Consider the following 26224-nt stretch of genomic DNA (forward strand, 5'->3'; position numbering starts at 1 on the left):
CCGTCCGAGTACTTAACCTAATATTGGGTAATTGCATTACAGGGAGGGAAATTAATTCACTGCCTCTCCGACTCCGTCGGCTAAGGCGATGCATTGATATTGCTTTGTAGCCGAGCTGCGTGCACGTACATGTAACCATGTCATGTACATTAATGTTGACATTATCAACAGTGTTAATCACATTTGTTAACTATGTTTTATACTTATTTAAGGTAATAAGTTAGTATTAACTATTGTAGTTTTATTATAACATCACTGTAGCAATTGCATGCTGAATGATTTCTGATATTGTATATGAATTTTAATCACGATTGTTTGTACTACAAATTATTTAATTAAAGATCAAGTAAAAGTCTTTTCTGAACGTTAAATTTCATCTGAGATATAAATATTTTAATGTCGCTAAACTTTTCTTACTTCGCGGTCGCAGAATTGGCGTTAACTGAGAAATAAATTAAACAAAATAAAATAGAACAGAACAGAACAGAACAGAGAACAGAGAAGAGAACAGAGAAGAGAACAGAGAAGAGAATAGAGAAGAGAACAGAGAAGAGAACAGAGAAGAGAACAGAGAAGACGATAGAGAAGACACTAGAGAAGAGGACAGAGAACAGACAATGCAACAATGTTAGTCTCCCTTTTACATATTACATTTCGATAAGCAGTCAGAGTGCAGGAAAAAAAGCGCAAAAATTTAAAAAAAAAGATTTATTATAAATTTTACTTCAAGAAGCTAAGTCAAATTTTGTTACAAACCTAGGTTCTTGGACTTCATTTCTAATTTTTTTCGTAAATATAGTCCTATCTATTCTTACACTTGTTATTTGTTGTTATGAATCGAATATAAAATATTTTTACGCTATCAGCAATGAGGGCTACATCCATAACCGCTACAGGAGCATTGATATTCACTTGCCAGATATTAAAGGAGTCAACACATAGGTTTAAGTTCATTTAAACTCAAATTTAATTCATTGATTATCATTTATTAGATATAGTTTATATAGTATAGTAGTTTATTATTATTAGATATAGTTTTTAAATTTATGTTACTCTTTATCGTATACAATTTACTAATACTTCCACTGCAGTTTTAATGGTCCGAACCAGGTTTGTATGCAGAATTCCATATATCAGCAAAACAAACGCTGGAGTGGAATCGGTAAAACATAATTAGTGGTAGAGATATATGTCCGAGGATACTCCATAGTATTTTACCATAGAACTCGTATCTTTCGTCCAAACTATCTGGTGATTTATAAGAAAATGAGTAGTGTAGCCACATTGCTACGTTGGCGATGATCATAAACATCATTAGCTCTCGGCCCGGCTTCGTTCTTCGCAGCTTTCTGCTATTACTGCAGCGGCGAAGACCGTCCACTAACAAGAATGTCTGTATGATCACTTGTACCACCTGAAAGAATATACAATTTCTTAATAAATAGTCAGACCATATTAAAACCAATAGATATTCATTAGAGAACGACACCAATTTATGCAAACGTTAAAGGCTTAGTTTGTCATAGGTTTCTTAAAGATTTTTTTTATAAACCCAAAAGTACAGATTAGAATAAAACTTATTTGTTGCTAATGTTTTGTGGACTAGTAAACTTACCATTACTACGAAATCGACGGATTTAATAATGTTTTGTACTGACACAGTAGCGGCCAGTGACAGCACGGACTCTAGGAAAAAAGCTGGCAGACATATGAATAGCAGAACATCGTCTAGCAAGGAGATTGGATGTTCGTTTATGTCAAGCTTGATCGTTTGATTGTAAGCTATGACGGCGGCGAACAGCATTATCACGTGCAGGCCCAGCTTCGTGCAGTAGTTAAGAAGGTAACCCACTTCCAGGAAATTACTGTAATTTAATTTTTTTTTCTCAAAAATGTTTCTCGTTCATACAAGTATAGACAATTGGTGTTCTCTTAAACACTTTTTTTGTAAAAACATTTAATCAAAAATCCCAATTTAATTGCAAATTATACCAATCAAGTACTTAAATAATAATAGAAAATTATTAAAAAAAACTTACTCGCCAACACTGCTGAAGACGAAACCAACAATGAGCATTCCCAAAACAATTACAATTATGATTAACCCTACAAAAAGTCCTCGGTTCGAAGCATGGCAGTCTGCATAAATAACCATATTGCTAGTGTAATCATTCTCTTCATTTGCAGTTGGTATTCTGAAACAGAAACATTTTTAGTGTGCAAAAAATACATTCACATATTAAACAGTTTACATAAGATATACTAACTTGCATATTGAGTAGTTCTCGCCTAAGCTTGAATTCGATTCACTTTTGTCTCCGTCTGCATTCTCACAATGACCAACATTACTCCAAATTATGTAGTATACCGCAACTAAAACATTAAATCAAAATAATAATTTTAAACGAATGCGATTGTGCTATCAATATTTATATTTTGAAAAAAAAAAGCTGAATAGCAACTTATAGTACTATAGATAATATGTAATTGTAAAGTAAATAATAAAATTATATAATCACCTATAAGAATATTGAATTCAACACTAAATGGGTACAAATATGGTGATACACTTTCAAATACAGAAGATATAGCGCCGGACCCTTGGCAGTGTTCGTTGTACAGATTACTGATATCAAATATTCGACTTTCAGCTGATGTAAACACTGAAAAAAAAAAAGATTTTTTAGTATCTTTTAGAGGTTACAATAGAAAAAGGTATTGTTTAAAAACAGTTTAAAAACCTGGATCTAAATTAATTTCGGCTTCATAACCGTTTGTTCTATTTCCATATTTCGAATTCGCATAAAGTGTCAACGCCAACACAGTTTCTCGAACAATGGTCGCAATCCAAAAACATAGACTGCTCCCAATCATATGCATGAATCCGAAATGCGCCAAACCCTGGAAAAATTGAAATATGTATTGCAATAGAGTGCCAGGAAGCGAGCAATAAATTAGCGTAATGAAGATAAGTTCTTTCTCACCTGCCCTCGCAAAATGATCACGTTGGAATATTTAAAAATAAAATATAGTTGAACGAAGGAATACAATGGATTCACGACGTCAAGAACTAATCGCAATACGTCTACGCAGTCTTGATTATTAATGTTGTCGTCAAGATAATAGTTAGCTTGTAAAGTGATCAACAGAACAGAATGCACAAGATGTCCGAGGGCGAAACCTGCAAGTTTTACATTGAATATTAAAGTAACATTAAAAGAAATGCAGAAAAATTCTATGTTAACGTGGTGAAAATTTCAATTTTGTTTGTCCACATAGTAAATGACTACTAGATTAGCTGTGTGGCAATTACAGTAAAGTAAATTTTAGCAATGAAAAGTATCAGTTCATCGTTTCTACATTGAGAGTTAAAAAATAACAACAGTATACCGGCAGCTCCCAATTTAAGGTAAAAACTCCCCGAGTGCCGGCCCTGGCTGAAGCAATAGTCGTGTTTCAGTGACACGAGCAATGCAGATGGTATTTTTAGTGATCGGTAACTATCGGGTGTGCGATCCCCCGCTACAATTGGTCCGAACTCTTCCTTAAATAAATGAAAAATTTTTTTATCAACAAACACTAAAATTTAATGAATTATTTTTTTAAGCTCAACCATTTTACAATACTTACTTCTCGTTTCCTATAATATTCAGAAAGTTTCTCTTCGTGTATTTCTTTGGCTTTTTGATTCTTTAGCGCGTTGCCTTTGTATCTAGCAATATCGAATAGTAAATACATCACGTATAAGAATCCAACGCCAGTTAAAACTAATGAGTATATCTGAAAAGAATATTTTAAAAATAAATTATGTTGGAATTGAGCAAATCTACTAGGACAATTTTTACATCTAACTACTTATTAATGAGAATGTTTGGATGTATGAATGGATGCTTGTTAGAAGGTATCTCCAGAACGCCTGCATTGACTTCGTTGAAATTTAGCATAGGTGTAAATCACAGTTTGGAAGAATACATATGCTACTAATTAAGTTTTTGTTTTTAATTTCGTGCGGACGGAGTCGCGGGCGACAGTGAGTATTTACTAAACCTAGTTCGAACTTTAAATAGGTCCTTTTATCAAATCTCTATAATCAAAGAGTTTGTATTAAAAAAAAATCTCTACCTTAACTTTAACTAGAACAAATTTCACGTACATGTGTTCGATTTTCGCAAAAAAGGGAACAAAGTTTGCACTTCACGTATTAATAAAATGAAAATATTTATTAACTAGGGACTCCCCGTAAGTGACCACTTTAACTGTGGGTGCGGTGGTTAATATTAAAAGATATTAATTTTACCGTAGCTAAATGCATATCCACAAAAGGATCAGCGAGGTTGAAAATAACACCCAATGTCACCAGCAATATAGCGTACATGCCGCTCAATATTAATGTCATATATTTTCTGTAATATAAAAAGAAAAATTAAAAGTAATAATATGCGACTTACTTAAGTTAAATAAAGGCTAACACAAAGATGTTAGTTAATATTTTAACTTGATTTAGGTGAGGGAAGTAACTATAGGTACTTATTTTTTTTTACTACTTCTTTGAATACCAACGAAATACATGTTTGATGTTTGGTGTTCCCCTATCTAGTCGGCTTTATTTCACGTTATATCTGAGTTAATTGCTTTAGTCATCCTTTTCACTTGAGATCGTCATAATTTATAAAGTCATAGTTTTAGTGTTTATACTTACAATGTTAGTCGTTTATTATCTTCTGGACTGGTGGGAGGTGGTGCCTGGGTGTCCAACGATCGCAGAGACTGCGCGTCCATTGTGGTCACGGAGCGTTTTCTAGGGGTTGTGCCACCGCGCACGTCATTAAGCGTGTTGTATACACGATAGCTACCTGAAATATACTTACATAAAGGTTATCAATATAATTCCATCATAAGTGTTAACTTGTGTAGAGGACGTTAAAATTTTTTTTAAATATTTAACCGAGAATGATGATTGCGGTCTAAATAATAGGACTATAACAAATGATATTACATTGTACACAGTTATAACATATTTTGTATACATTATGGTAATAACTTTACACAGGATTACTAACAGTGCCGCAATCATTGTCCCTGTGCCGTTATTGTTATTAAGATACTTTTTTACGGAAGGTTTCGGGTGAACTTTAATTTTAAATGCGTCGTACTAATTATAATAATTACTTTTAAATTGACTATATGTGTTAATTATGTTTTAATAAAACATAGTAAAATTATTTTTTATTTTAATACTTACTTAAAGATTTTACATCTCCATTATTACGTATATTGCCATTATATAATACTGGACTAGCACTATTTCTTTCTCCTGGAAATGTACGATAAATAATTAAGTGATAAGGCAGTTGAAGAATGCGATTTAGATTAATACCAAGGGCGAACACTATCTCTCTTTTAATTTGACAAATTACAAAATATTATTAAGTAAAAATTTGTTTAGTCATTTTAACTTTATGGAACCTTATTACCGTATGGAAAGCGGACGGCATTTAATAATTTTCTGTTATTCAATGCGTTTAAATGTTGTGATTTTTGACAAGTAAATTAATATTACCTATTGGTGTTCCTAAAATCGAATCGTCATCTCTCTTACTGGTAGAATCCTGAAAACATATAAATTGGCATATTTAAATAATAAATAAAAATCAGGGACAATTTTTTTAATAATTCAGAGAACCTAACAACGAGCTACAAATCTCTTGGCATGGAAAGCCGTATAAAAACGGATTAATAACTTCATTAGTTACTTGTTTCTCTCGATCGAAGCCGGCCAGTATTTTACAATAATCCCATTACGTTGTTTCGCGTTCCCATGCTACAAATTTTTGGCTAGCGTTCACAGAAAAATATGCATTATTATTCTGGAACTATCATATCATACAATGAATACTTTGTTCCATTATATGACCTATCAAGAGAACTCAAGGTTCAAAATTGGTCCCTTTGATAGTGTGGATAGGATGTTTTTAAATATTCAAAGTAATGTCCATCACAAAATACTTCACAGTGACGATATTGAAGGTAAAATTAAACAACTTTGTTTTCGATTTAAGTTAAAAAGTGATTACACAGTGTAATTTTGTATTCAAGTGCTGATAGTTAAGAAGATTTACCATGTCGCCTCCTACTGTACTGTAAGTATGTCTCTACAACTACAGTTTGTACTAAGGTCTGTAAATAGCGTTTCTATGAATCATTAATGCTAGTTCCAGATAATCGATAATATTTAACGTATTTTCAATTTCGTCAAGGAAATCAAATCACAAACATCGTGTAATTCCCCGCTCTTATCGCATTCGAGTGACACCAATAAATGTTTCTATTAACTTGGTTAAGCGATGAGTTAGCAGTCAACGTATGGGAATATAAAAATAAAGAGATCGAATTTTCATTAGGTGAGGCGTTGGGGCGGCACGGCTGTCGGTATTTACAGGAGGTGGATGGGCGCGCGAGGGGGTGAGGGTGGCTCGCGGCCGACTGGACTCAAAAGGTTTACAGTTGGCTGCGCGAGAGTGACCCGCCTCACAAACAGGCCCCATGTCCGCTCGCTACTATGGAACTGTACTGGCCCTTAACAACATAGCTTTTTGTCATTTTATTTTTGTAACAAGGGATTTAAAATTCTGTATACTATTTAGTACAAAATGTCTAAGTTTGATAAGCTAAGATATTGCGAGGGAAATCATTTAAGAAGATAGACAGCATTTCGTGTATGCAAATCACATTAATAATCTTGTCTAAAATCTAACCATATTTTAATTAAAAACTAGTTTGATTACCGTCGAGCCAGTAATAATTGGCCTTGATAAATTATTGACCTTATAGACCGATTAGCTTACGATTAATCAAAAAATTAATTTATCATACTGATAATTTGAAATGTAAGTGAACGGAAGTAATAGTTACTCAAAACAATTTTTAACTAACATTGAATTTCCCAATAGAATATCGCTATTGTAGTTTCAAAATTTAGTAGATAAATTTAGAGTTTTGTTTTAATTAAATAATTTAGTCGTATCCACTTGTTTCGAATGCAAAAATCATTACAACCCATTGCGCCCATATATACGAATTCGTTGTTTAAACTACGGTCGGAGCTTAAAATAAATTTACTTTGAAAGCTTGGCAAAGCAGCTTGTCACAAATATTATTGGTGGGCTTATCAAAAACTCAAAGTTTCTCTTGCACTGTAGAGACGAGGTTGTGGTTCTGAGATACTTTTAAGAAAAACATTTAAATTTTTGAAAATTCGAATGAAAAATAATGTGAATAATTTTAAAAGAAACAATTAATGAATAAAGTTAATAAAAGGTTATGACTATAGTACAGGTGTTCCGACAGTGAAAAATCACAGTTAAAAACATCTTAACCACCACTTTGTATTCAGAGTAATAATCAATCCTAAATGATTACTAATTTATTTCCTTGAGTACACAAAGTTGGTGAACAGACTATTAACAGTCCTTTAAGAGATTTGATCAGTACTTTTTAAATTATACTCTAACGGTGCTTACGTAATTTACTTTATAGCAGATTAGTTATTACGCGTTTAATTTATCTTTAGGTGGATTTATTGATAACCTAATCATGATTTATTAGGTTTAGATGATAATTTGATTCATAAGAATTTTTCCGTTTAATATTTAATTTGCGAAAAATTAATTCAATTTGTATGATAAAGAATATCAGTTTGTTGGACAATAAAATAAAAAATAAATATCACGTGATATTTATCACATACATTTCTAAACGCTGACTGACTAATTATACGACAAAACTTTTGTATTTAATTTCTTTCTTTTTTTTTAATATGGTAGTACTAGAATAATTAATTAAACAATTTATTCTACTTTATTAAAAGAAAATAACACAAAAATCGTTGCCAATTAATTTAAGAAACCGAGATTCGTGTATTTGTTTGGTTAATTGTCATTGTGTGGAAAATCTAATAAAAGTAAAATTACGTAGACAGTTATTTTAGAAACCACGCGCATAGTAAGGAGGTTCCTGTCTATGCGGCCCTGACCAATGGTTGCTTGAGTCATGGGATTCCGCAGCCAGCGGTATATTATATAACATATTTTGCTTATTTTTTATAATACATAATACGTATAATATATAAATATTAAGTAAATAAATGAATATGTTTATCTACTTATATTTTTATTGAGGAAAATACGTTTTGTAAAGCAATATCTAATTTAGTGAAAATTACTTTACGTTAAGTATTTCCCAAAATAAGTCAGTATTGATATGATGTATGATAAGAGCTATGTGTAAATCCTTTTATGTGCAAATTTTAAAAGATATAAACTAATTCACTTATCAGACTATGTTGATGCGGGGAAATGCCTGCAATAGTATTACAATATCATGCACACTTATCACACATATACTAAATTTCTGTTTACATGAGAAGATGAATAACTAAATAAAATTTAGGATTCCTAACATATTTGAGCAAGTTCTAGTAATACATGATGCAAGACTCAATATCTTTGAATACTATTCAATGATAATCACTCCGACAGACCAATAGTTAAAAGTGTGGATTGCTGAACACGAGTATCCGTCATACTTGCGATGGATATTTCAAATATTATTTGGATAACTTTATTTAAACAAAACATTTATTTAATAACTAGCTGTCGCCCGCGACTCCGTCCGCGCGCAGTTAAAAAATGGGGGGGGGGTTATGAAAAATAGATGTTGGTCGATTCTCAGACCTACTGAATATGCTCACAAAATTTCATGAGAATCGGTCAAGCCGTTTCGGAGGAGTACGGAAACGAAAACTGTGACACGATAATTTTATATATTAGATAAAACTAATCATGTAAAAACACATGTCCAATGCTAAAAATGTGATGTATATTTCGCTAAGCAGCAGTAAATTATTTTCCTTCTTATGTAAGTTGTTAGGTAACACACGATAATCCCAGACAGTGTAGTTTTTATCGATTTTGGTATTAACTAATTACTTTATGATAAACCTATAATCTCTGTTACTGTTTATTATTAAATCAAGAGAGAAAAATCATTTAAGAACGGCTTAACTTACATATGAACCGGTGATGATACCGACTAGTTTCGGATTCGTCTGGGATCCATCTACCGTTACCCGACGATTACACGTGCTTTAAGTCGTACCTAATTAATTCATTATAATGACTCACAAAATACTAAACAATTTAATCAAAAAAGAATACGAACCAAATGATACCTAACTTGTCAACTTCCGTTCAACCGTTTAGACTACACTAGGCGAAAATTAAATTGATATACTAACATACTCGCAAAATATTTTTACATTGTTATCATGCGGACAAAAAGAAAAAAAAACATGACTTCTATTCACATACTTCTATATCATTAGTATGATGATAAGCTGCTTCAAGATAATAGTTTACATGATTTCTTCTTGAAATATCGAACAAGAAAGGAACTTTCCATGTTAATTTAAAGTGTTCTTATTTTGAAGTTGTATATACATGTTAAATGTAACTATGAGTATGTCACTAACACTTGTATTAAGTGCTACTTCTCTTTAAATGTATTTTAAAACTAAATTGTTATAAGAAGAAGATTATTTATTTGAAAGAAACTGTAATAATTTCATTTTATTGAGACAGAGAGAGAGACAGAGTGCGCGGGAAAAATTAAAATAATACCATGTATTTCATACATTCGTAGGTTATTTTTTCATACTAATAGGAATAGGAAAAAATGGGTATACAATGTTGTGTATTGGTACATTGTTACCTTCTACAGCTTAATCAGTGTCACCGATTTTGAAGTTTCTTTCCTAGAGTCAGTAGAGTAAACTTACTTTACTTAATCGTTGGTTTCTGAAACCAAAATCCTGGTTTAAAACATATAATTATCATACCTATCATATCTTTGACAAGACAATGATATCAATATGTTTTATATAGGGGTTTTGATCTCGGAAACCAACGATAACTTAGTTAACTTTAATAAATTTGTGTCAATACAGTTGGTCGGCTCATTTGATATTTTAATTATTAACTATTAGTTAGAAAATATGAAGCGATGATAAATGAGGCAGTGTCAGAGACTCACAGTGCGCTCTAGGTCGGGTGCGTACATGACGCTGCGGGGCGGGCGGCGGCGAGCGGCCCGCGCTGCGGTCGCCGTCAGCAGGCTGCCTGACACCGGACCAGGCGTCGACATCGTCCGCCGCCTGTCACCACCGTCATCTTCATTTGTAACAACATTTAGTGTTTTGTTTACTACCTAAAGTAGAAAATAATATTATTAGTGACATACTAAAGTAAGACATTTTTTCAACTCGGTGGCCTCCCAATCCGGTAATAATAACGAAGTAACAGTCCGAGCTGAGCCTCCTGAGGGAGGCCTCGAGCCCAGTTACTCTTAAACGAGGTTTAGGCTAAGCGCTATCTGCGCCCGGCTTCCTCAAGCCCGGTGAAGCTGTAAATGCCTCTTCAAGGCAAACAGTGACTAAACAGTCACAAAAAAGAAAACAAAGAAAGACATTTTATAAAGTACACAAAGTCTGTATGCTTAGATGTAGAGCTTGTAGAGTCTCTAAAAATGAGATTTATGTATGTCAGAATCTGACCTATGATAATATCAGTGTAATTGTAACACACGAAATAGTATAGTAGTCGTGAGTTTTAAAATATTTTTGATAATGTGATATCTTTACGTAATTCAACGTGTATGGGAAAAGTTATTTTTATGATACCAAGGAAAAAGACGATGTAACATGTGGCTATAAGAGCCATTATTAAAGATATATAAAGTAAAAACTACTTGTTATCTTGTTAATCATTTAAACACTACAAAACACACTAAACCCCATTTTTATTTTTGATATTTAAATTAAAATTTACATAATAATTACCCCGGGATCTTTTCCAGCGTCTGTAACAACACTTTCGTCAATGTCTTCCAAATTCTGAAGCGATGTTTCCGAATGAGACTTTTTATCACCTAACTTCTTTCTATTCACTATTTCTTCCATCACTTCTTTGTGAGCCACTTTTGGGTCTGCCATTATTTTATCTTACAGTAAAATTAGTTTAAACCAAAATATAAACGATTTATTAAAATATTGTTTCCTTATTTCAATGCAACGAAATATAACAACGCCATTGTAAATTATTAACACGATAAACAGTTTCTTTGTACGACACAAAGTGCGATTTGTTGCTTGCAAATGTGTTATTAAAAAAATAATGATTGTTATCTGTAATCACTTTATATCGAACGAGACATATCTATAATACTGTAATTATCGTAATCAATTCGTCACTTCTTCCTGTGTTTACTACTTTTTTAATATAGCCGTGAATTCGTGGCGACAGGTTTACTCCCTATCAAATTTAGGATCCACGGCAACAAGAGGTTTGTGTACTTTGTTTACAACTATTGTGTATTTTATTTCGTGTTTAATTCGTTAGTTTAATTCGTGTTTGATAAATTTAAGAGTCGTAAGTTTCTTTTTTTAATTTCACGTAAATGCATTTTATTAAAAAAAAAAACAAAAGCCCAAGTTATCTGATAGTATTTTGCTATCGTTCTTAGACATCTGCATCCTCGATAAGGCAAATGGATGGCGCACAAAGATTCTATTAACCTTCAGGCGTTCCATAAAGATGTTTGTTATTGGTTGAATTGAAATAAGGGACTGTGCCTATGAGATAATTATGCTAGTAGAAAATCTATTTTTTATTCCTTAGTGGTTAGAGACACTCTAGACTGGTATGATTTTTTAGAAACTATTACACACCCACCCATGCAATAACTTGATCTCAAAGAAAAGTGTAGAATTTAGTTTTTGACATATGTACACTTTCAAATATTTTAACAGTGAAATCTATTTTATACATATCTGATATTTAAAATATTTAAAACCGAACTATAAATTGACGTCAGCTATAAAACTTATCTAATTAATGACAATATCTATAGATAAAATACAAAAAACGCACTAACGGATTTAATTTCGCAAGTAGATGTTCTAATTTTAGCGCTCAAGGCAATAAAAGTTTATTAGCATTTATTTATTTATACGGTCACAGTTTGTTTTGCTCTTGCGATATTAATAAATGGAGTAGACGAACCGTAAATTATTTATTCAATTGTGTCTTTGATATACATAGATAATTTTTTTAACGATAGATTTAATCTTGAATTTCCCGCGTTCAGTTTACATACAATAAAAATAATATTCGAATTCACGAAACGATAGCTTGTAAATAAATTCAAACAATATTTTTAAATATTTTAAAGTCAATAAAACGAGCAGTTTAAACTTTTGTTATCGGCTGTTACATTTTTTCATTACTTTATCCATTCAAGTGAGTTAAAAACAGCTTGCAGCCAAACATTTGTTGTGAATTTTTTAATAAATAAAAATGGCTGTACATAAAATATGTTTTTGCTGTAATTTTGGTATTGATATAATTAAACCACAAATTTTATGTTTCATATTCTGAAAAGTAAGATATTATATTATTTGAATATAAATACGCCATATAATTATTAAGTACATTTAAAGTATTATCTTTAAACTGACTGTCCTATAAAAGTATATTGACTATTTACTTATTGACTTAAGAATCAACACTATAAATTTAGAATTAGAAACTGTATTAAAATCCAATGAGAAATTATTAATTTCTGTCCTAAAAATAATAACTAATCAAACAAAACAATTAACACGCAGTAACTGGTTCCGGGCTTCCGTGTTCAACTTACAATGATAAGTCGCGGTCATTACCCAAGGACTTTGTTGTTTTGTTTTGATCCATAATATTTATCACCTTCTAGAAGTTGTTTGTTTAATTATGTTTAAAATCTTACTTTAATTTTGTTTGTATAATATAAAAATCAGCAACTTGTTGATGTACTTAGTTTTTACTAAATTCAATTTCACCTTAATTCGATAGTATAGTATACTGAGTGTAGACACAAAAAAAATTAAAAAATACACGATTGTTTTAATCTAAGTTAACTTCAATAAAATAAAAACATTTTAATGATATCATTTAACAAAATAAAAACTATTCGTTCAAAATCTTGCTCAATTCTTCCTTCAATTCCAATGTAAATTCGGAAACGGGGAATGCTAATTCTTGTACAATAGATGTGGACGATTTCTCCTTCACCACGAAGTCTGAAGGAACAACGAATAACTGTTTCTTTTCTCCAGACTGGTCTAGAGATTCAAGGCAAGGCGGCATCGGCATATGAGGCCTCTGTTTCAACCAGTTGTAGAATGTCTTTGTGGAACTGAAAGATTATTGAAAAAAAATCAAAATATTAATGCATCAAAAACATGTATTACTAATAAACACATGATCTTTGAATGAATGTATTTCTTAATCCTAAAGTTCTTTTTTACTCGGGCATGTGGAGGGAGTGAATCCTAAAGTAACATAAATATAAATAAATTTGTAATTAACAGAATATCTGTTGTTTGAAATGCAAAAAATAATAGATAAAAAAAAATTTTATTGGGCCAAATCTATAGACTGATTGAATCCAAAGAATAAAAAATAATCTCATTGGTGGATTGATTCTACGGATTTAATCGGCCCATCGGTACACATAGAATAAATTGCTTCGAATGCTTTTTCTGACTCGACACAAAATTATGATCAATGCAAACATTGCTTTGCTTACGGTAATTTGTATAATTACTTTAAAAATTATACTTACGTCAAATGTTGTATTTCGGACCAAACACAGGACATGGTTTTTAAGTCATCAGGTATCTGAACATTTTGCCAGATCTTCTTGGTGTTGTTCTTTGGAGGAATGTGTTTCATATGTTGCGGTAGGCAGGTAGCGAAGGCGGTTGTGTGCGCCGGACTGCTCTCCGCAATTATATCTGACATTATCTGCCTCTTCAATGCTTTGGGACATGAAGCCTTCACAAAGAGAATTAAATAGTTATTATAAACAATATATGTCTTGTTCGCGCCCGAGATGCGGGCAACCCTATAAGCGGGCGGAGCGGCGTGCGGGTGAAGAAACGTCACTCAAAATCTCAACCGGCTGCCGATGCATACGCGCACCGTATAATTTGTCTTTTTGCAACTTTGTAATCCGAAAATAAACCATTACAACCAAAAAAAAAAAAAAAAAAAAAAAAAAAAAAAAAAAAAAAAAAAAAAAATCTCAACCGGCTGCCGATGCATACGCGCACCGTATAATTTGTCTTTTTGCAACTTTGTTAATTCCAAAATAAACCATTACAACCAAGCAACTGTGTTTGGCCTAAACAGTCTAATTTTCCCCGATATCTTGATTCGAAATAAATAATTATTAACAAGATTGTAAATTTTTGTTCCATTAAAACCGTTTATTAAAATAAAATTCTTTAGAATCGTGTGGGTGTTGTACTTCTAATTAAATAGTTAGTTGTTTTTTGAAAACAACTGAAATATACAGCGAGTAAAATTACAGGATAAATTATTTTACTGTATAAATATTAAATTAAAATTAAGAAATACATTTATTATTTTATCTTACCTTTGGAACTCCCACGTAATCAGCAATACTTTGATTAACACAAGGAAGAATTTTAGGATCAAGTACCAATCCCCTAGATGCATGCTCGTCAAACCACACCTATAAAATATGTGAAATAATTGATTTTATTTAATTTGTTTAAAAAGAATATTGGATTTTGGAATATTGGAGTTACCTGAAATAGATCTTCGATGTCTTCCGGACGTTTGATTTCACTTTTATACTCACCAGTGCCCAGGTTAGACCACCATTCATAAAATTCAGTGGCGATCTAAAAATAAACAATTCATTACGTTTGTGCTAAAAGAAAGAAGTACACTCGTGATTAGTGTAACCGTTGTATAGTTTATTTGACGAATTAAAATAAATCAAACGGTACCTTCTTCGTGGCAATTTCAGCTTTTTTATTAAATTGATCAGAGGCCGATACCTCAAAGCCTTTTTGCTTGAACTTTGAGTTCCACGTGATCATGTCAGCTTCACTTTCGTTACAGTATAAAAAATAGAAATGCGGATTTTTTATTTTCATCGGAACATTGCTGCAAACATATTTGGTTCACAAGCTTTCTAAACATTATGTAAATGAAAAAGTAACATAAGTTTCTTACAAAAAATATTTATTTCTAAAATTTAAATCCAAACATTATCCCGCGACAATTAGTAAACACGTGTTGGTGTATGTTAATGTTAGTAATTAACTGTTCTTTTGAGTTTCTTAGTATATTAAATAACACTCACTCATCGATTTCGCTGGGATGTACTCTTAAGTCTTCGTCAGATTCAGGAAGTGTTTCCTCTGTAGATGCTTGTGAATTCAAGTCCTTAGACTTTACTCTCATTTTTGAAGCAAACTTTGGAAATAGCCTCGTGGTTGATTTGGAGGTTGTCTTTAAGAGTTTTGATGTTTTGCTCCTGAGAGATGATTTCGATCGTATTTTTTTGTACTCAGACGACCTATGAGTGGTCTCGGTCCAATGATCCGACTGCTCCTTCGAATATCCCTCGCTAAGTGATCGTTGGAAGTCGATTACAGAAAAGGTAATTCGACTGCGAGGTGGCGCCTGTTGCTGTATAACAGTAATTAGACAAATATCTATAGAGCTATAATATTATGTCTCGCTCAATATATTATTCGCATAAAATACGTATATAAAATTATTAATAGAACAAAAGTATAAATGTATATGCTTTTTAAAACACTAATTATTATAATAGTTTTGACAAAATTGCAAATTATTTATCTTACTTCCAAAATAGTGGCTGATTTTTCAAAAAACTGTTCCGAAGGTATAGGCGTGACGTCGACGTCTGGTGGTTCATATTTCTTAGATTCCGATGGTAAATTAAATATCTTTGTTATTCTATGGAATATTATTGGATCCAGTAAATCACGAACCACTGTGTATTGTGATTCCCAAAACTGAAATACCAAAACGATAGCAAGATAGAAATTTTTTTTTGGTTTCCAAAGCCAATAAATCTAAACAAATTGTTACGGCTGTGAAAATGTCATGTGTTATGTAACACATATTTTTTACCAGATCACCATTTGTAGTAATTTGGTTGAGTCAGCTGTACTTATAGTACAACATCATTTTATAGTACCTAAACAACGTCACAACTTAAAAATGCAATGACTTATTGTAGTTATCGTGGATTATTTATTTCGGTTAATCACATGTCACTCAAAAATAATACGATTCTTAGTAGTGTCTAGATCCAGGTTAATTTTCGTCTGTAGGATTCTTTTGAGCAACACGCTTTATTTATAGAACCTTGTCTTTCATTTTTGTCCCACCAATTTCAGTGACAGTGATTTATTTCCTTCTTTTTGATGCCATATTAATTTTCGCTTTAAATTCAGTGTCTTACTACCGTACTCAGAGTATTTAAGAGGTTACTGAAATCCCTTAGTGTATATTACCTGTTCATCTTTGTAAGACGCTTCTAAATTTCGTATAACATTCTTCCAATGCATTTTGACGGAGGCTTCGTTTTGCTCATATCGAGATGGTTTTATAACTTTGAGAGTTTTAGGCTTGTCCCAATTTTTGACCAGAGGTCTTTTACCACAAGACATTCTGTATAGTACAAGTGTTTAATATGTATATTTATTCATTCTTTGACACCATTATGTAAATGATATACAAATTGCTTTATGTCAAAATGATGCCATTTCTTGTTCTTTCAAATTCTTTTTGATATCTTTACTTTTTCAGAAAAAGTGTATGTTTAGTGTGATATAAGTGAACTAAAAATTATGTAAACAATTTTTTCCAATTATAATTACAGTTTCATATCCCTTTTAATTTTGAAATGGAAAAACAAATTACTCTATAACACGTTTTCAATGAAAAACTTGTTGAAAAAGTTGTTTGGAAAAAGTATGAAAGACGCCATCTATTAAGGGCTATGTCAACTATGATAAAATTCATTCTGTCGTATTCTTGTCTCATAGCAAAGTTAAAGGCGGTGTTAGTGCAAATATAATATAGATGGCGCCTTAAATATTTTAGTGTTTTTGAACATTTACAGTATTCATGAGATTACAGTTAGTTCATGTATTCATCATGGTCTACAACGGAACTGTTTTCGCTTTAATTATTAGCCCAGATTAATACTAGAAAATAAAATAAAAAGGTTTTGTAAGAATATTGTATTAAATCATAATATTATTTACATAAAAGTATCGAAATGGAAAGTAAGTTTAGACATCTAATTGGTATCAGCTAGTTGTGATAATCTTCGACGTAGGTGGTCAATGGGCGCTGGAGCGTTATTATGGGTGGTAGGAGATGCGTGGTGTTGCAACTCCATGGTGAACCTGGCATTGAGCACAGCTGGGTCGAACATGCCCAGACTGTTCAAGTACGGCGCTCTTCTGTGCTCCGGATGTTGGATCATCCAACGGCAGTATTCTCTTACGCTCCTGTTGAAAAAAAAACAATGATTCATTTTAAACAATTTCAAGTATATCCATGTATTATCCCTTCTTTATAGACGAGAAAAAAATATTGGTGTTCCCTTTGTCGACATAGAATCAGTAATTGAAAAAAATCCTTTGAAATTTGATAAAATTTACCTTATATTTGTGATCCCTTCCCATACAGTTTTTAATGAGACTAGATCTCTGGGAACATGCTTAGCAGATCGCCACTGGTTCTTGGTATCATTCTGCGGTGTTCGCCATTGTTCCCTTCTAGGTAGACTTCGTCCGAAAGCCGTCAGTCGATCTGGACGCTTTTCTATTTTAATATCTTTAGTTATTTCTCGGGCTAACGCAGCATTGCGGGATAACTGGAAATAAATAAAATGGTATATTATGAAAAATAACTGGTTTCCTTGTTTTAATGTTGATAGACAAAGCAAATACTTTTTATGTTTGTAATCTTCTTAATATTAAGAATAAAGTTTTTTAGTTCAAAGTTCTGAACAACGTCTGCAAGCTTTATTCCACATTACTTATGACAAACCTCTATATTCCCTGTAACTTCTGCAATTTTGTTGATGACAGTGGGCATTTCTTTTGGTACAACTTGAAGACTACGTGCAACGTGTGTGTCAAACTCTACCTGCCAAATAGAAAAGTATAACATTTATCTTACTTGTGTACTCTTAAATAACACACATCTTAAAATTATACATACTTGGAATAATTCTTTTATAGACTTAGGTGTGAAGAGTTGTGATTGCTGGTCGCCACCTAAAGCCCTCATGTAGTCACAAAAATCCTGTGCTATCTGTAAAAAAAATCAGTTAAAAGTTAAAGCTTCGAAAGTTATAATTTTGTTTTAAGTTATACAATTTTTAATGTTATTTGTTACGCGGAAATCTAGTTAGTAAAAAATATGAATCATTTATGTTATTGCAGCACATAAAATTGTATTTATTACTCCAATTATGTTTTTTTTTGTAAATAATGTCAACAAACCCTTTCCGTGAGATCATTTGCGCGTTTAATTAGGCTTTTTTCCTCTTCTCTTTCTGGTCTAAGAAACCTGGTGTTCCAAGTTATTTGTTCTCGTTCTGGTTTATCTAAGAACTGTCGATGTATATTTGTCCTATCCTGTTCATCATCACTGTAAGGTAGAAACGAAACATATATCTTTCATGAAAGGACTTTTAATTATACGATGTTTTAGTCGTCTTAATGTTCGGAGAAATATCCTCTTTCTGTGCGTCCCCTTATCAGTTGATTAAAGGTTGGCAACGTATCTGCATTTGCGGATGTTAATGGATAACGGTTGCTCGCTATTTCGGCGAATACAGGTGGCTGTTTGCCACTTTTTGATATTAAAAAAAAATACAATAATATTTTCACTTGCTGTTTAAATTTTGCAGAATTGCAATTATAGACGTGATATTAACCCACAACCGTTTAATGGGTACTTAAACAGTTCCTTATTTATAAATAAGCACTTTCTTATATTTTACTGATTTTACCTGCTACAAATTTCGACATCGGTATCTGATTCTAAGTCTCGTTCAATTATGATTGATTTTCGTTTCGAAAATAATGGCTCTTTTCTAATTTTTGAAGTTTGTTGTTCTGTAAATAATTTATATAAACGGTTAACATGAGCGTGGAATAAATTCATTGATAGCTAGGCCCAAAAACTGGGTACTCCTTACGGGTTTTAGTTGCAATCTTGTCGTTTGATTCTTGAACGATTTCATAATCGAGAATCGCGCAAACTCTTTCACACAGGTCGCTTGATAATTCTCTTGACAGATCTTTTAATTCGTAAGCTTTCAGCTGAAATAGTAAAATTTTTAATTTATAATGGATCAAGAAAATATTTAAACTGAGCTCTATCTAAACTGAAATAACACTGGCAAAACTTACCTGATCTTTGTCTTTATCCAACTTTGCTATGACATTTTTCCAATATATCTTATTACGCCGTATAGCTTCCGATTTTTCATATTTAGAACATTTTACATTAATTTGACTTGAATTCATTTATTTATTTTGATTTTTAACTTTGTCTAACGTTACAGCAAACAAAATGGAAAACCTCAATGTTATACACTCCAAAAAAGTCACGTAAAGACACGTGAATTGAATTGAATCCTAAATATTCGCATATAATTTTTTGACTAACTATTAGTGGATGTTTCGCTATCTATTGATTTAATAAAACTCGCTGTTGCCCAGGAGACTGTTGTTACCGCACAATAAAACTAGGTGGTCGCCATTAGAACTTGAAACTTGTTTTTTCTTCATGTTTATGCGTTATTAGACGGGACATTGTAGAATTTCGTTACTGTTTGTACCGAACATGGAATATGGGATACACATTATCATACATTGTTTCCAGATTGGTCCCAGTTATAGTTTCAGATACGTGTCATTTTGTAAACGATAAAGCAATTTAAAATAATCATTTTATCAGATTTATACTTCTATATTAATATATTAGTAGTGGTAATTTAAAGGTGACTTCTAAGTACTATTGGTGTTTTATCGAAATTACACATAAGTTTCCAAATCTATATCATGTTCCGCGAATATTTTTTTCAATTTTGGATACCTTTTTGTTATTTCTTTTAACATTTTTTGGCGTTTTATACAAGTATCGCCTACAGATTTTGAAAAAAAATTATTCACCGCTTCATTACCAGCACTTTCTTTCAATAAATTATATAAGCAAGGGCATGGAGGATCATATCTTATATCTTCGTCACTGGAACACTGTGTCTCTATGTTGTGATACTTTTCTTTGGTTTCCGCAAATGGCAACTCACTATTAGCTATATCTTTTGCATCTAGCAAATTTTCTGTTGGTTCTTTCTGAGACGGGACACCAAAAATTGCTTCTACTCTTCTAAAATTTTCTTCCGAATAATCAAAGTAGGAGTTTAAATAAGGGAAATAATTTACTAATGTCGAATCGGCACATTTTCGAACCGGACAATCAGGAAGCCGGTGAAAATTTTCAAACAGAAAAGATTCATCTGAGCTCTCACTAGTGCTTGACTGTACAGATTGCACTTTACTAGTTGTTGGAGACATTTCTGGTTGTGGTTCTACTGGTGTACGACATTTACATCGTTGGGAATCTAAAAATTTTTTAATCTCTTCGAATCCATGACATTTTGCGTAAATAAATTGTCTTTGTAACCTGAAATACGGTAGATCCACATCTGAAGGTATAGTTTCCCTGCTACCATAAACTATTGGAGGTGTAGCGGAGGTGTCTCCTTCAATGACAAATGGTTGCTTTGTGCATATTTCATCACTTGGACCTGATTGTTCAAATTTAAAAACATTACTATCCTCAACTAAAATTGAGCTTTTAGATCTATCAGATTCCTTTATATCGTCAAGTTGTAATTGTACTAGTTCTTCTAACTGAAGTAAGAATGTAGTTTGTTCTGGTAAAAGCTTAAGAGCAAAACTGATAAATTTTAGAAACAATTGTAAAACTTTCTTAATTTTTTCTTCCCAATCTTTGTTAATATCCAAAATACAGACATCTTTATCTTTAAGAGACTTTAATAAATCCCTTTTTTGTTTTATTTTTTCTACAATTTCATGTATTTCTGCGTTATGATACTTTTCTAACATGATATTTTTAATTTTACATTTTTTCCTTTCTGTGCACAGAACATATATCGAACTAGTTAGTCTTTCACATATAATTTGCTTATAAAACATGTCAACTGCATTATTACGTTCTCTGAGTGCATAATTTGTTAGTTGATTTGACCTTTCATGTTCGTTTCTTAAAAGAAGGGCATAATACCGCTTGATTTTTTTTATTTCGTTCAAATATTTTTTATTTAAGGAATCTTCTAATATTTTTCTTTCCTTACGCAATTTCAAATGTATTTGATTGTTTAAGTGACTAATTATGTTAGCATATACGCTAGATAGAACGGTCTCGACTTCTTTTTTTACATGCTCTTCCAATTCCTTAAGTGTGTTCTCATAAAATTTTTCTATTTCCTTCGTCATTAAAGTGCTTTTTGTTTTAAATATATTTTGATATTTTATTTTTACTTTTTTATTAATTTCTTCCTTTTCATTCATAAGAACGAATTTCCAACACTCATCATTTTCATGCAATAACTTTTTTAATGAAAGAAGAAATTCCTCGTATTCTTTTTGTAATACATCACCCCCAATATTGATAATACCTTCGTGTGTTTTGCTTTTAATAATTTTTGAAGTAAAGGGCGGTTTCATTTGTATTATCCCGATAAGCAAATCGCTTGGAGATGTCCATATTTCTTCAGCTGAGTCGCTTTGCTTACGGACTTCGACTTTTTGTTCAGTTTTTTCAACTCTCGGCTTCACTTTTTTATCATATTTAATATAAATATCTGCGTAGGTGCTAGCAATAATATCATTACCACTAGTAGTGTTAATAATGTCGTACTCCATTGTGAAAACAAAAACAAATAATTAATAAACGATTATAAAATTATAATTCCAAAATAAAGTAGCGCAGTAGAATCGGTATAAGGTTGTCATTTCTGACAAAAGAGATGAGGCATATTTTAGTAAGGAGGTAATTTGCAAAAAGGATTCATGCCTGTAGTGCTCACACCTTCGTTTTTTAACTAGTAAATATAAAGTGACAATTCACTAGAGATGTGTTGAATAAAATCGGTTATGAATCTTTTCGATTTTCGATGTTTGTTTTCTTAGAATTTGCAATCGAAAATTGCGTGATTATTGTTTTTGAATTTAAAAAAAATGTTTCTTCGTATTCCTACTTTATTCTTCAAAAGTCCATAAAGAAATAAAACATGAAACCAAAAATTGAGGTGTTGACAAACAAAAAGTATTTAATGTTTTTTTGTTAGTGGTGCGATAAAAGTCTGTCATCATCATCTAACTGGCCTTTTCCTACTCACATTGGGTTGGCACGCAAGGTTTTATACACCTTATAGTTTTGGCTTAAGCTTTTACGGCCGGCCGCCCGCCTGTCGCCAACCCTACTTAGGAATAATTTCTTAAAATTAAATATAATATAAACTGAATAATTAAAAGTTACTTCAATAACTTACTTCGGTGCGATAAATAGCCTGTAATACATTCAAAAAGTAATAAAACACCTAAATTGTAGTACTTATTTGTTTGAGTAATTTTATTACAAGATCGATGCTTGATAGTTATGCACGTACAGTACGACACTATGGCAACCGTCCATTAAGTACAACATTAATCCTCATACAAAATTATTTCGATACTTCATAGGCGTCAGTTGTCAAACTAATCATCCTTAAATAGACACACTATAGCCATAACAGTGTACGGTTGCAACTTAGTGAAGTCAGACAATTCAGTTAAAAATCGTTCATTATTGCTAAAGAGTAGCAATGTCTACTAAAGCTATGCTTGTATGTAGTAAATTCAAATTGGTTTATTTCCTCAATGAGCTGCTCTTACTCCCAATGGCAATTGGAATAATAGCGTCAACTAAATTTCGCCCTGAGGAAATGAACTAATTTATTTTGAACACTTACTCTAAATATCTTACCCAAATGTTCTTAAATATATTTGTATTTATTTTAAATAACATACCACCAATATAAATTTACATTATGATGAATCTGTCCTTGTGTTTTCTATTTTATATGCAGTGTGTTGTATTAAAATAGTATAACAACGAGGTAGAACTCTTGAAGTAAAAAAACTTAACTGGGTTATTAAAAAACAAAATTCTTAACAAACTTTTATTAATTACACTGCAATAGTCTAATATTAAAAATGCAAATGTTTGCATGTATGGATGGATTCAGAATGGCTCAACGGATCTCGGTGCAATTTGGCATAGGCTTAGAACATATTCTGGAAGAACACATAGGATTCTTATTAAGTTTTTTTTTTAATTCCGTCCGGACGGAGTTGCGGACGACAGCTAGTAATAGTATAAATTAGTAAAAAGACAGTATCGCTTATTTTGATTTCTATGTCTATCATAAGTATTGGCTTTATATATACATGTTTTATTCTATTATTTAATATTTTCTGCTTCTTCAAACGTGTCGGGAATTTTTCTACCCCGTGTTTCTGGTTGGGTTAATATCAGAAAAGCTGTCATTACGGCCATACCACCGAACAAAACGGACGGTATGCCGGACCAGTACACCATGAGAGGAGGCGTAAGAGGTGCGACAATCGATCCTATCCTGCCCATCATTGAAGAAAAACCCAAAAATGAGTGCCGATGCCTCGTAGGATATAACTCAGTAGTAAACAAATACAGTGATGTGAACACTACACCTGTGCAATATTTTCCCAGCAGATATAAAAATAGTGATATACCATACAATGATTTTGGAGTGAATGCAAAAGCAAAGCAGCAAATACCGCACAACAGATAGCCACTGAATAAAGTTGCCTTACGACCTACCCTGTCCAAAACAAGCACCGCAGTCCAGTAGCCGGGAATTTCAATAAGACTTACTAAAATGTAGTTTAAATACATATTTCCTGATAAACTAACAGCGTTAATTGAAAGACCGTAATAAATAAATGTGGTTGTAATCCAATACACAGGCGTCGTACAACATCGCCGCAACATTACACGGGATTTTAGAACACGGTATACCAGGTTTTTTTCGCCAGTATTTGATTTATTTTGTTTAGGTATGGCTGTTAGAAGAAAATTTAAATGTGATTCTTGTATTTCTTTTCTATTTAACTTGGCGGCACGCAACAACGTAGCTTTAGCTTCATCCGTTTTATTTTTACTGAGCAGCCACCTGTGACTCTCCATAAGTATCCAGTAATAAGATATAAGTAAAAATACAGGCGCAAACAAAACTAAAGATAATGTTCGCCATTCTAGAACAGCGGATGCGATCAATCCTAACAAAGCTTGACCGAGAGCGAACGTCGAAGACATTGTTGCACTAGTATAAATTCTGAATCTCGGGCCAACAATTTCTGTGGCTAATATGTAACCGGCGCTGTATAAACCTCCTCCGATAGCCGTATGCATAAACTGTAGCGTTGCATACATTGCGTAATTTACTGAAAAAGCTCGAACACAGCCAACGAGAGCTACATTAAATCCAAAAAATACCACCGACATTCTCCGTCCAAATACATCGGATATAAATCCTGCTAAAGGAAGAGCGATCATTGCACCCATGCTATTTAACGTACCGGAGAGAGCACGGAGCCATTCCTGACATTCTAATCCAAAATCATATACAACTGTGTTTGTTCTTTCGTATACGTAACTCTCGCAACTAATAATGTTGTTCCTATCAAATAGATTTGCTGGACAAGTGCCATTTAAAATTGATTCAGGAATCTGTGTTATGTTCGCGTATCTGGAGCAATCATCGAAACCAGTAGCAGTTTCCGGTATGACGTCTAGAATCCAATTTGGTGCGTATTCTTGTTGCCTGTCATCGCATATTGGTACTGCGCATCGATGAGGAAGCCTGCCGGCTGTAAATATATAGTCACCCGCCATAAATCCAGAGAAAATAGCAGGTAGCAGAACTAATAAAATATTTCTAAATTGGTATAGTCCGAATTCACCCAACTCTTGGTTGAGGACCCTTTCGAATTCGATTTTTTGTTCATTCTCATCTGGTTTTTCCATTTTTCTGGTTCTTAATAATAGTTAATGAGAATAGTGTATAGAGTGCGATGTGTTACTACATCAGCAGTTGAGTTATTCTTCACTCAATTACAGATTTCGTACAGCTGAAAAGAAAGAAAAAGTTTAAAAAGGCGGCAAAATTAATAAAGACATTTACGGTACATGTTTTTCATTCAAGATTTTTTTAGATATCGATCATGAAAACTTATTTCTTTTGTATTTTGTTTGATGAGATAAAGTAATTTACATATTGTTTATAACTTTGTTACAATATAGTAATGCACTGCGTACTTATGGCACGATTTATAAATATAATTATCTTACTAATATTATAAATGCAAATGTTTAGTTGGATGGATGTTTGTTTGTAGGTATCTCCGGAATGGCTCTACAGATCTCGATAAAATTTGGCACAGATGTAGAACATAGTCTGGAAGAACACATAGGCTACTTATTAAGTTTTTTTTTTAATTCCGAGCGGATAGAATTGAGGATGACAGCTAGTAATTCTGTGAAATGAACCAATTTAAATGTTACGAATAATAATTATTAAACATTTACGTTCTTGCTCCTTGCTTGTAGATTATATATATAAGGAAATGTACGTTTCTTACAAATTATGTATATGAAAATAATTACCCATATTATAATGATTATTTCGTTCACTTCAAACTAAAATGCAAGTTTAACACGATCACTTTTAACTTTGCATGTTTCATTTTGATATACGAAAAATTTATATTAGTTTATCGTAAAATAACAATATGTTTCAAAGAACTGTAAACGTCCGTATATTCAAATAAAGACTATCTGTAGACACGTGTCAGGCAGATCTTTCCACTAGATGTTGTTATCTCGATATGCAACATTTTACACGCTGATACTAGTCTTTATAAATATTTGGCTTATCGCAATAATCTATTGTAACATTTTGGGCAATTAATTTAGAAGAAAATTCGTATCTTTATTGTTAATGTATTATATGATTGTTATCTTTAAATTAAAACACATATATTTAGTAATAGTATAGAATAAAGTGTGTAATAGACCTTTTTCATATTATTATTTCTATTTTAAATTGTACCAAAACCGCAAGGTACAAAGTATAATTGCAGATC

At 32.2% G+C, this 26224-nt stretch overlaps 5 protein-coding genes across 5 annotated transcripts; all 5 read right to left on the minus strand.

The window, feature by feature from the left end:
- Positions 1 to 1018: 1018 nt before the first annotated feature.
- On the minus strand, positions 1019 to 11208 carry LOC106708922 (proton channel OtopLc). Its single transcript, XM_014500524.2, has 15 exons — positions 10895 to 11208; positions 10090 to 10263; positions 5561 to 5609; positions 5243 to 5314; positions 4700 to 4853; positions 4298 to 4403; positions 3631 to 3780; positions 3391 to 3544; positions 2985 to 3181; positions 2742 to 2901; positions 2520 to 2663; positions 2268 to 2373; positions 2040 to 2195; positions 1616 to 1865; positions 1019 to 1414 (listed from the first exon to the last, which is right to left on the minus strand). Exons 1-15 carry the CDS (start codon positions 11045 to 11047, stop codon positions 1094 to 1096), a joined length of 2346 nt encoding a protein of 781 aa, XP_014356010.2. The 5' UTR covers positions 11048 to 11208; the 3' UTR covers positions 1019 to 1093.
- Positions 11209 to 13058: 1850 nt separating this feature from the next.
- LOC106708580 lies at positions 13059 to 16648 on the minus strand. Its single transcript, XM_014500117.2, has 8 exons — positions 16457 to 16648; positions 15779 to 15952; positions 15271 to 15599; positions 14912 to 15071; positions 14708 to 14803; positions 14533 to 14631; positions 13717 to 13928; positions 13059 to 13287 (listed from the first exon to the last, which is right to left on the minus strand). The coding sequence occupies exons 1-8, from the start codon at positions 16610 to 16612 to the stop codon at positions 13059 to 13061; spliced, it is 1455 nt and encodes a 484-aa protein (XP_014355603.2). The 5' UTR covers positions 16613 to 16648.
- Positions 16649 to 17218: 570 nt separating this feature from the next.
- Positions 17219 to 19459, minus strand: LOC106708813 (the record flags this gene model as incomplete). Its single annotated transcript, XM_014500368.2, has 8 exons — positions 17219 to 17461; positions 17615 to 17829; positions 18006 to 18104; positions 18180 to 18272; positions 18464 to 18611; positions 18976 to 19081; positions 19165 to 19288; positions 19379 to 19459. Coding segments are annotated over 8 exons (1080 nt in total), but the record flags the coding sequence as incomplete, so codon positions are not given.
- A 532-nt stretch (positions 19460 to 19991) lies between these two features.
- Positions 19992 to 21922, minus strand: LOC106708581. Its single transcript, XM_014500119.2, has one exon. It carries the CDS (start codon positions 21920 to 21922, stop codon positions 20006 to 20008), a length of 1917 nt encoding a protein of 638 aa, XP_014355605.2. The 3' UTR covers positions 19992 to 20005.
- A 1443-nt stretch (positions 21923 to 23365) lies between these two features.
- On the minus strand, positions 23366 to 25199 carry LOC106708705 (organic cation transporter protein). The gene has a single exon (XM_014500246.2). The coding sequence runs from the start codon at positions 25104 to 25106 to the stop codon at positions 23502 to 23504; it is 1605 nt and encodes a 534-aa protein (XP_014355732.2). The 5' UTR covers positions 25107 to 25199; the 3' UTR covers positions 23366 to 23501.
- Positions 25200 to 26224: the final 1025 nt, after the last annotated feature.

Source organism: Papilio machaon, chromosome 5 (assembly GCF_912999745.1).
Source record: "Papilio machaon chromosome 5, ilPapMach1.1, whole genome shotgun sequence".
Taxonomy (NCBI): Eukaryota; Metazoa; Arthropoda; class Insecta; order Lepidoptera; family Papilionidae; genus Papilio; species Papilio machaon.

Excerpts from the sequence above, each read along its gene's own strand:
- LOC106708580 (XM_014500117.2), bottom strand. The coding sequence starts at position 16,612 with ATGTCTTGTGGTAAAAGACCTCTGGTCAAAAATTGGGACAAGCCTAAA. Across the intron at positions 15,600-15,778 it reads AATCAGCCACTATTTTGGAA|CAACAGGCGCCACCTCGCAG; the intron begins GTAAGATAAATA and ends ACTGTTATACAG. Across the intron at positions 13,288-13,716 it reads TCCGAAATACAACATTTGAC|TTCCACAAAGACATTCTACA; the intron begins GTAAGTATAATT and ends ATAATCTTTCAG.
- LOC106708705 (XM_014500246.2), bottom strand. The coding sequence starts at position 25,106 with ATGGAAAAACCAGATGAGAATGAACAAAAAATCGAATTCGAAAGGGTC.
- LOC106708922 (XM_014500524.2), bottom strand. The coding sequence starts at position 11,047 with ATGGCAGACCCAAAAGTGGCTCACAAAGAAGTGATGGAAGAAATAGTG. Across the intron at positions 5,315-5,560 it reads GATTTTAGGAACACCAATAG|GAGAAAGAAATAGTGCTAGT; the intron begins GTAATATTAATT and ends GTACATTTCCAG. Across the intron at positions 2,196-2,267 it reads GAGAACTACTCAATATGCAA|AATACCAACTGCAAATGAAG; the intron begins GTTAGTATATCT and ends TTTCTGTTTCAG.
- LOC106708581 (XM_014500119.2), bottom strand. The coding sequence starts at position 21,922 with ATGGAGTACGACATTATTAACACTACTAGTGGTAATGATATTATTGCT.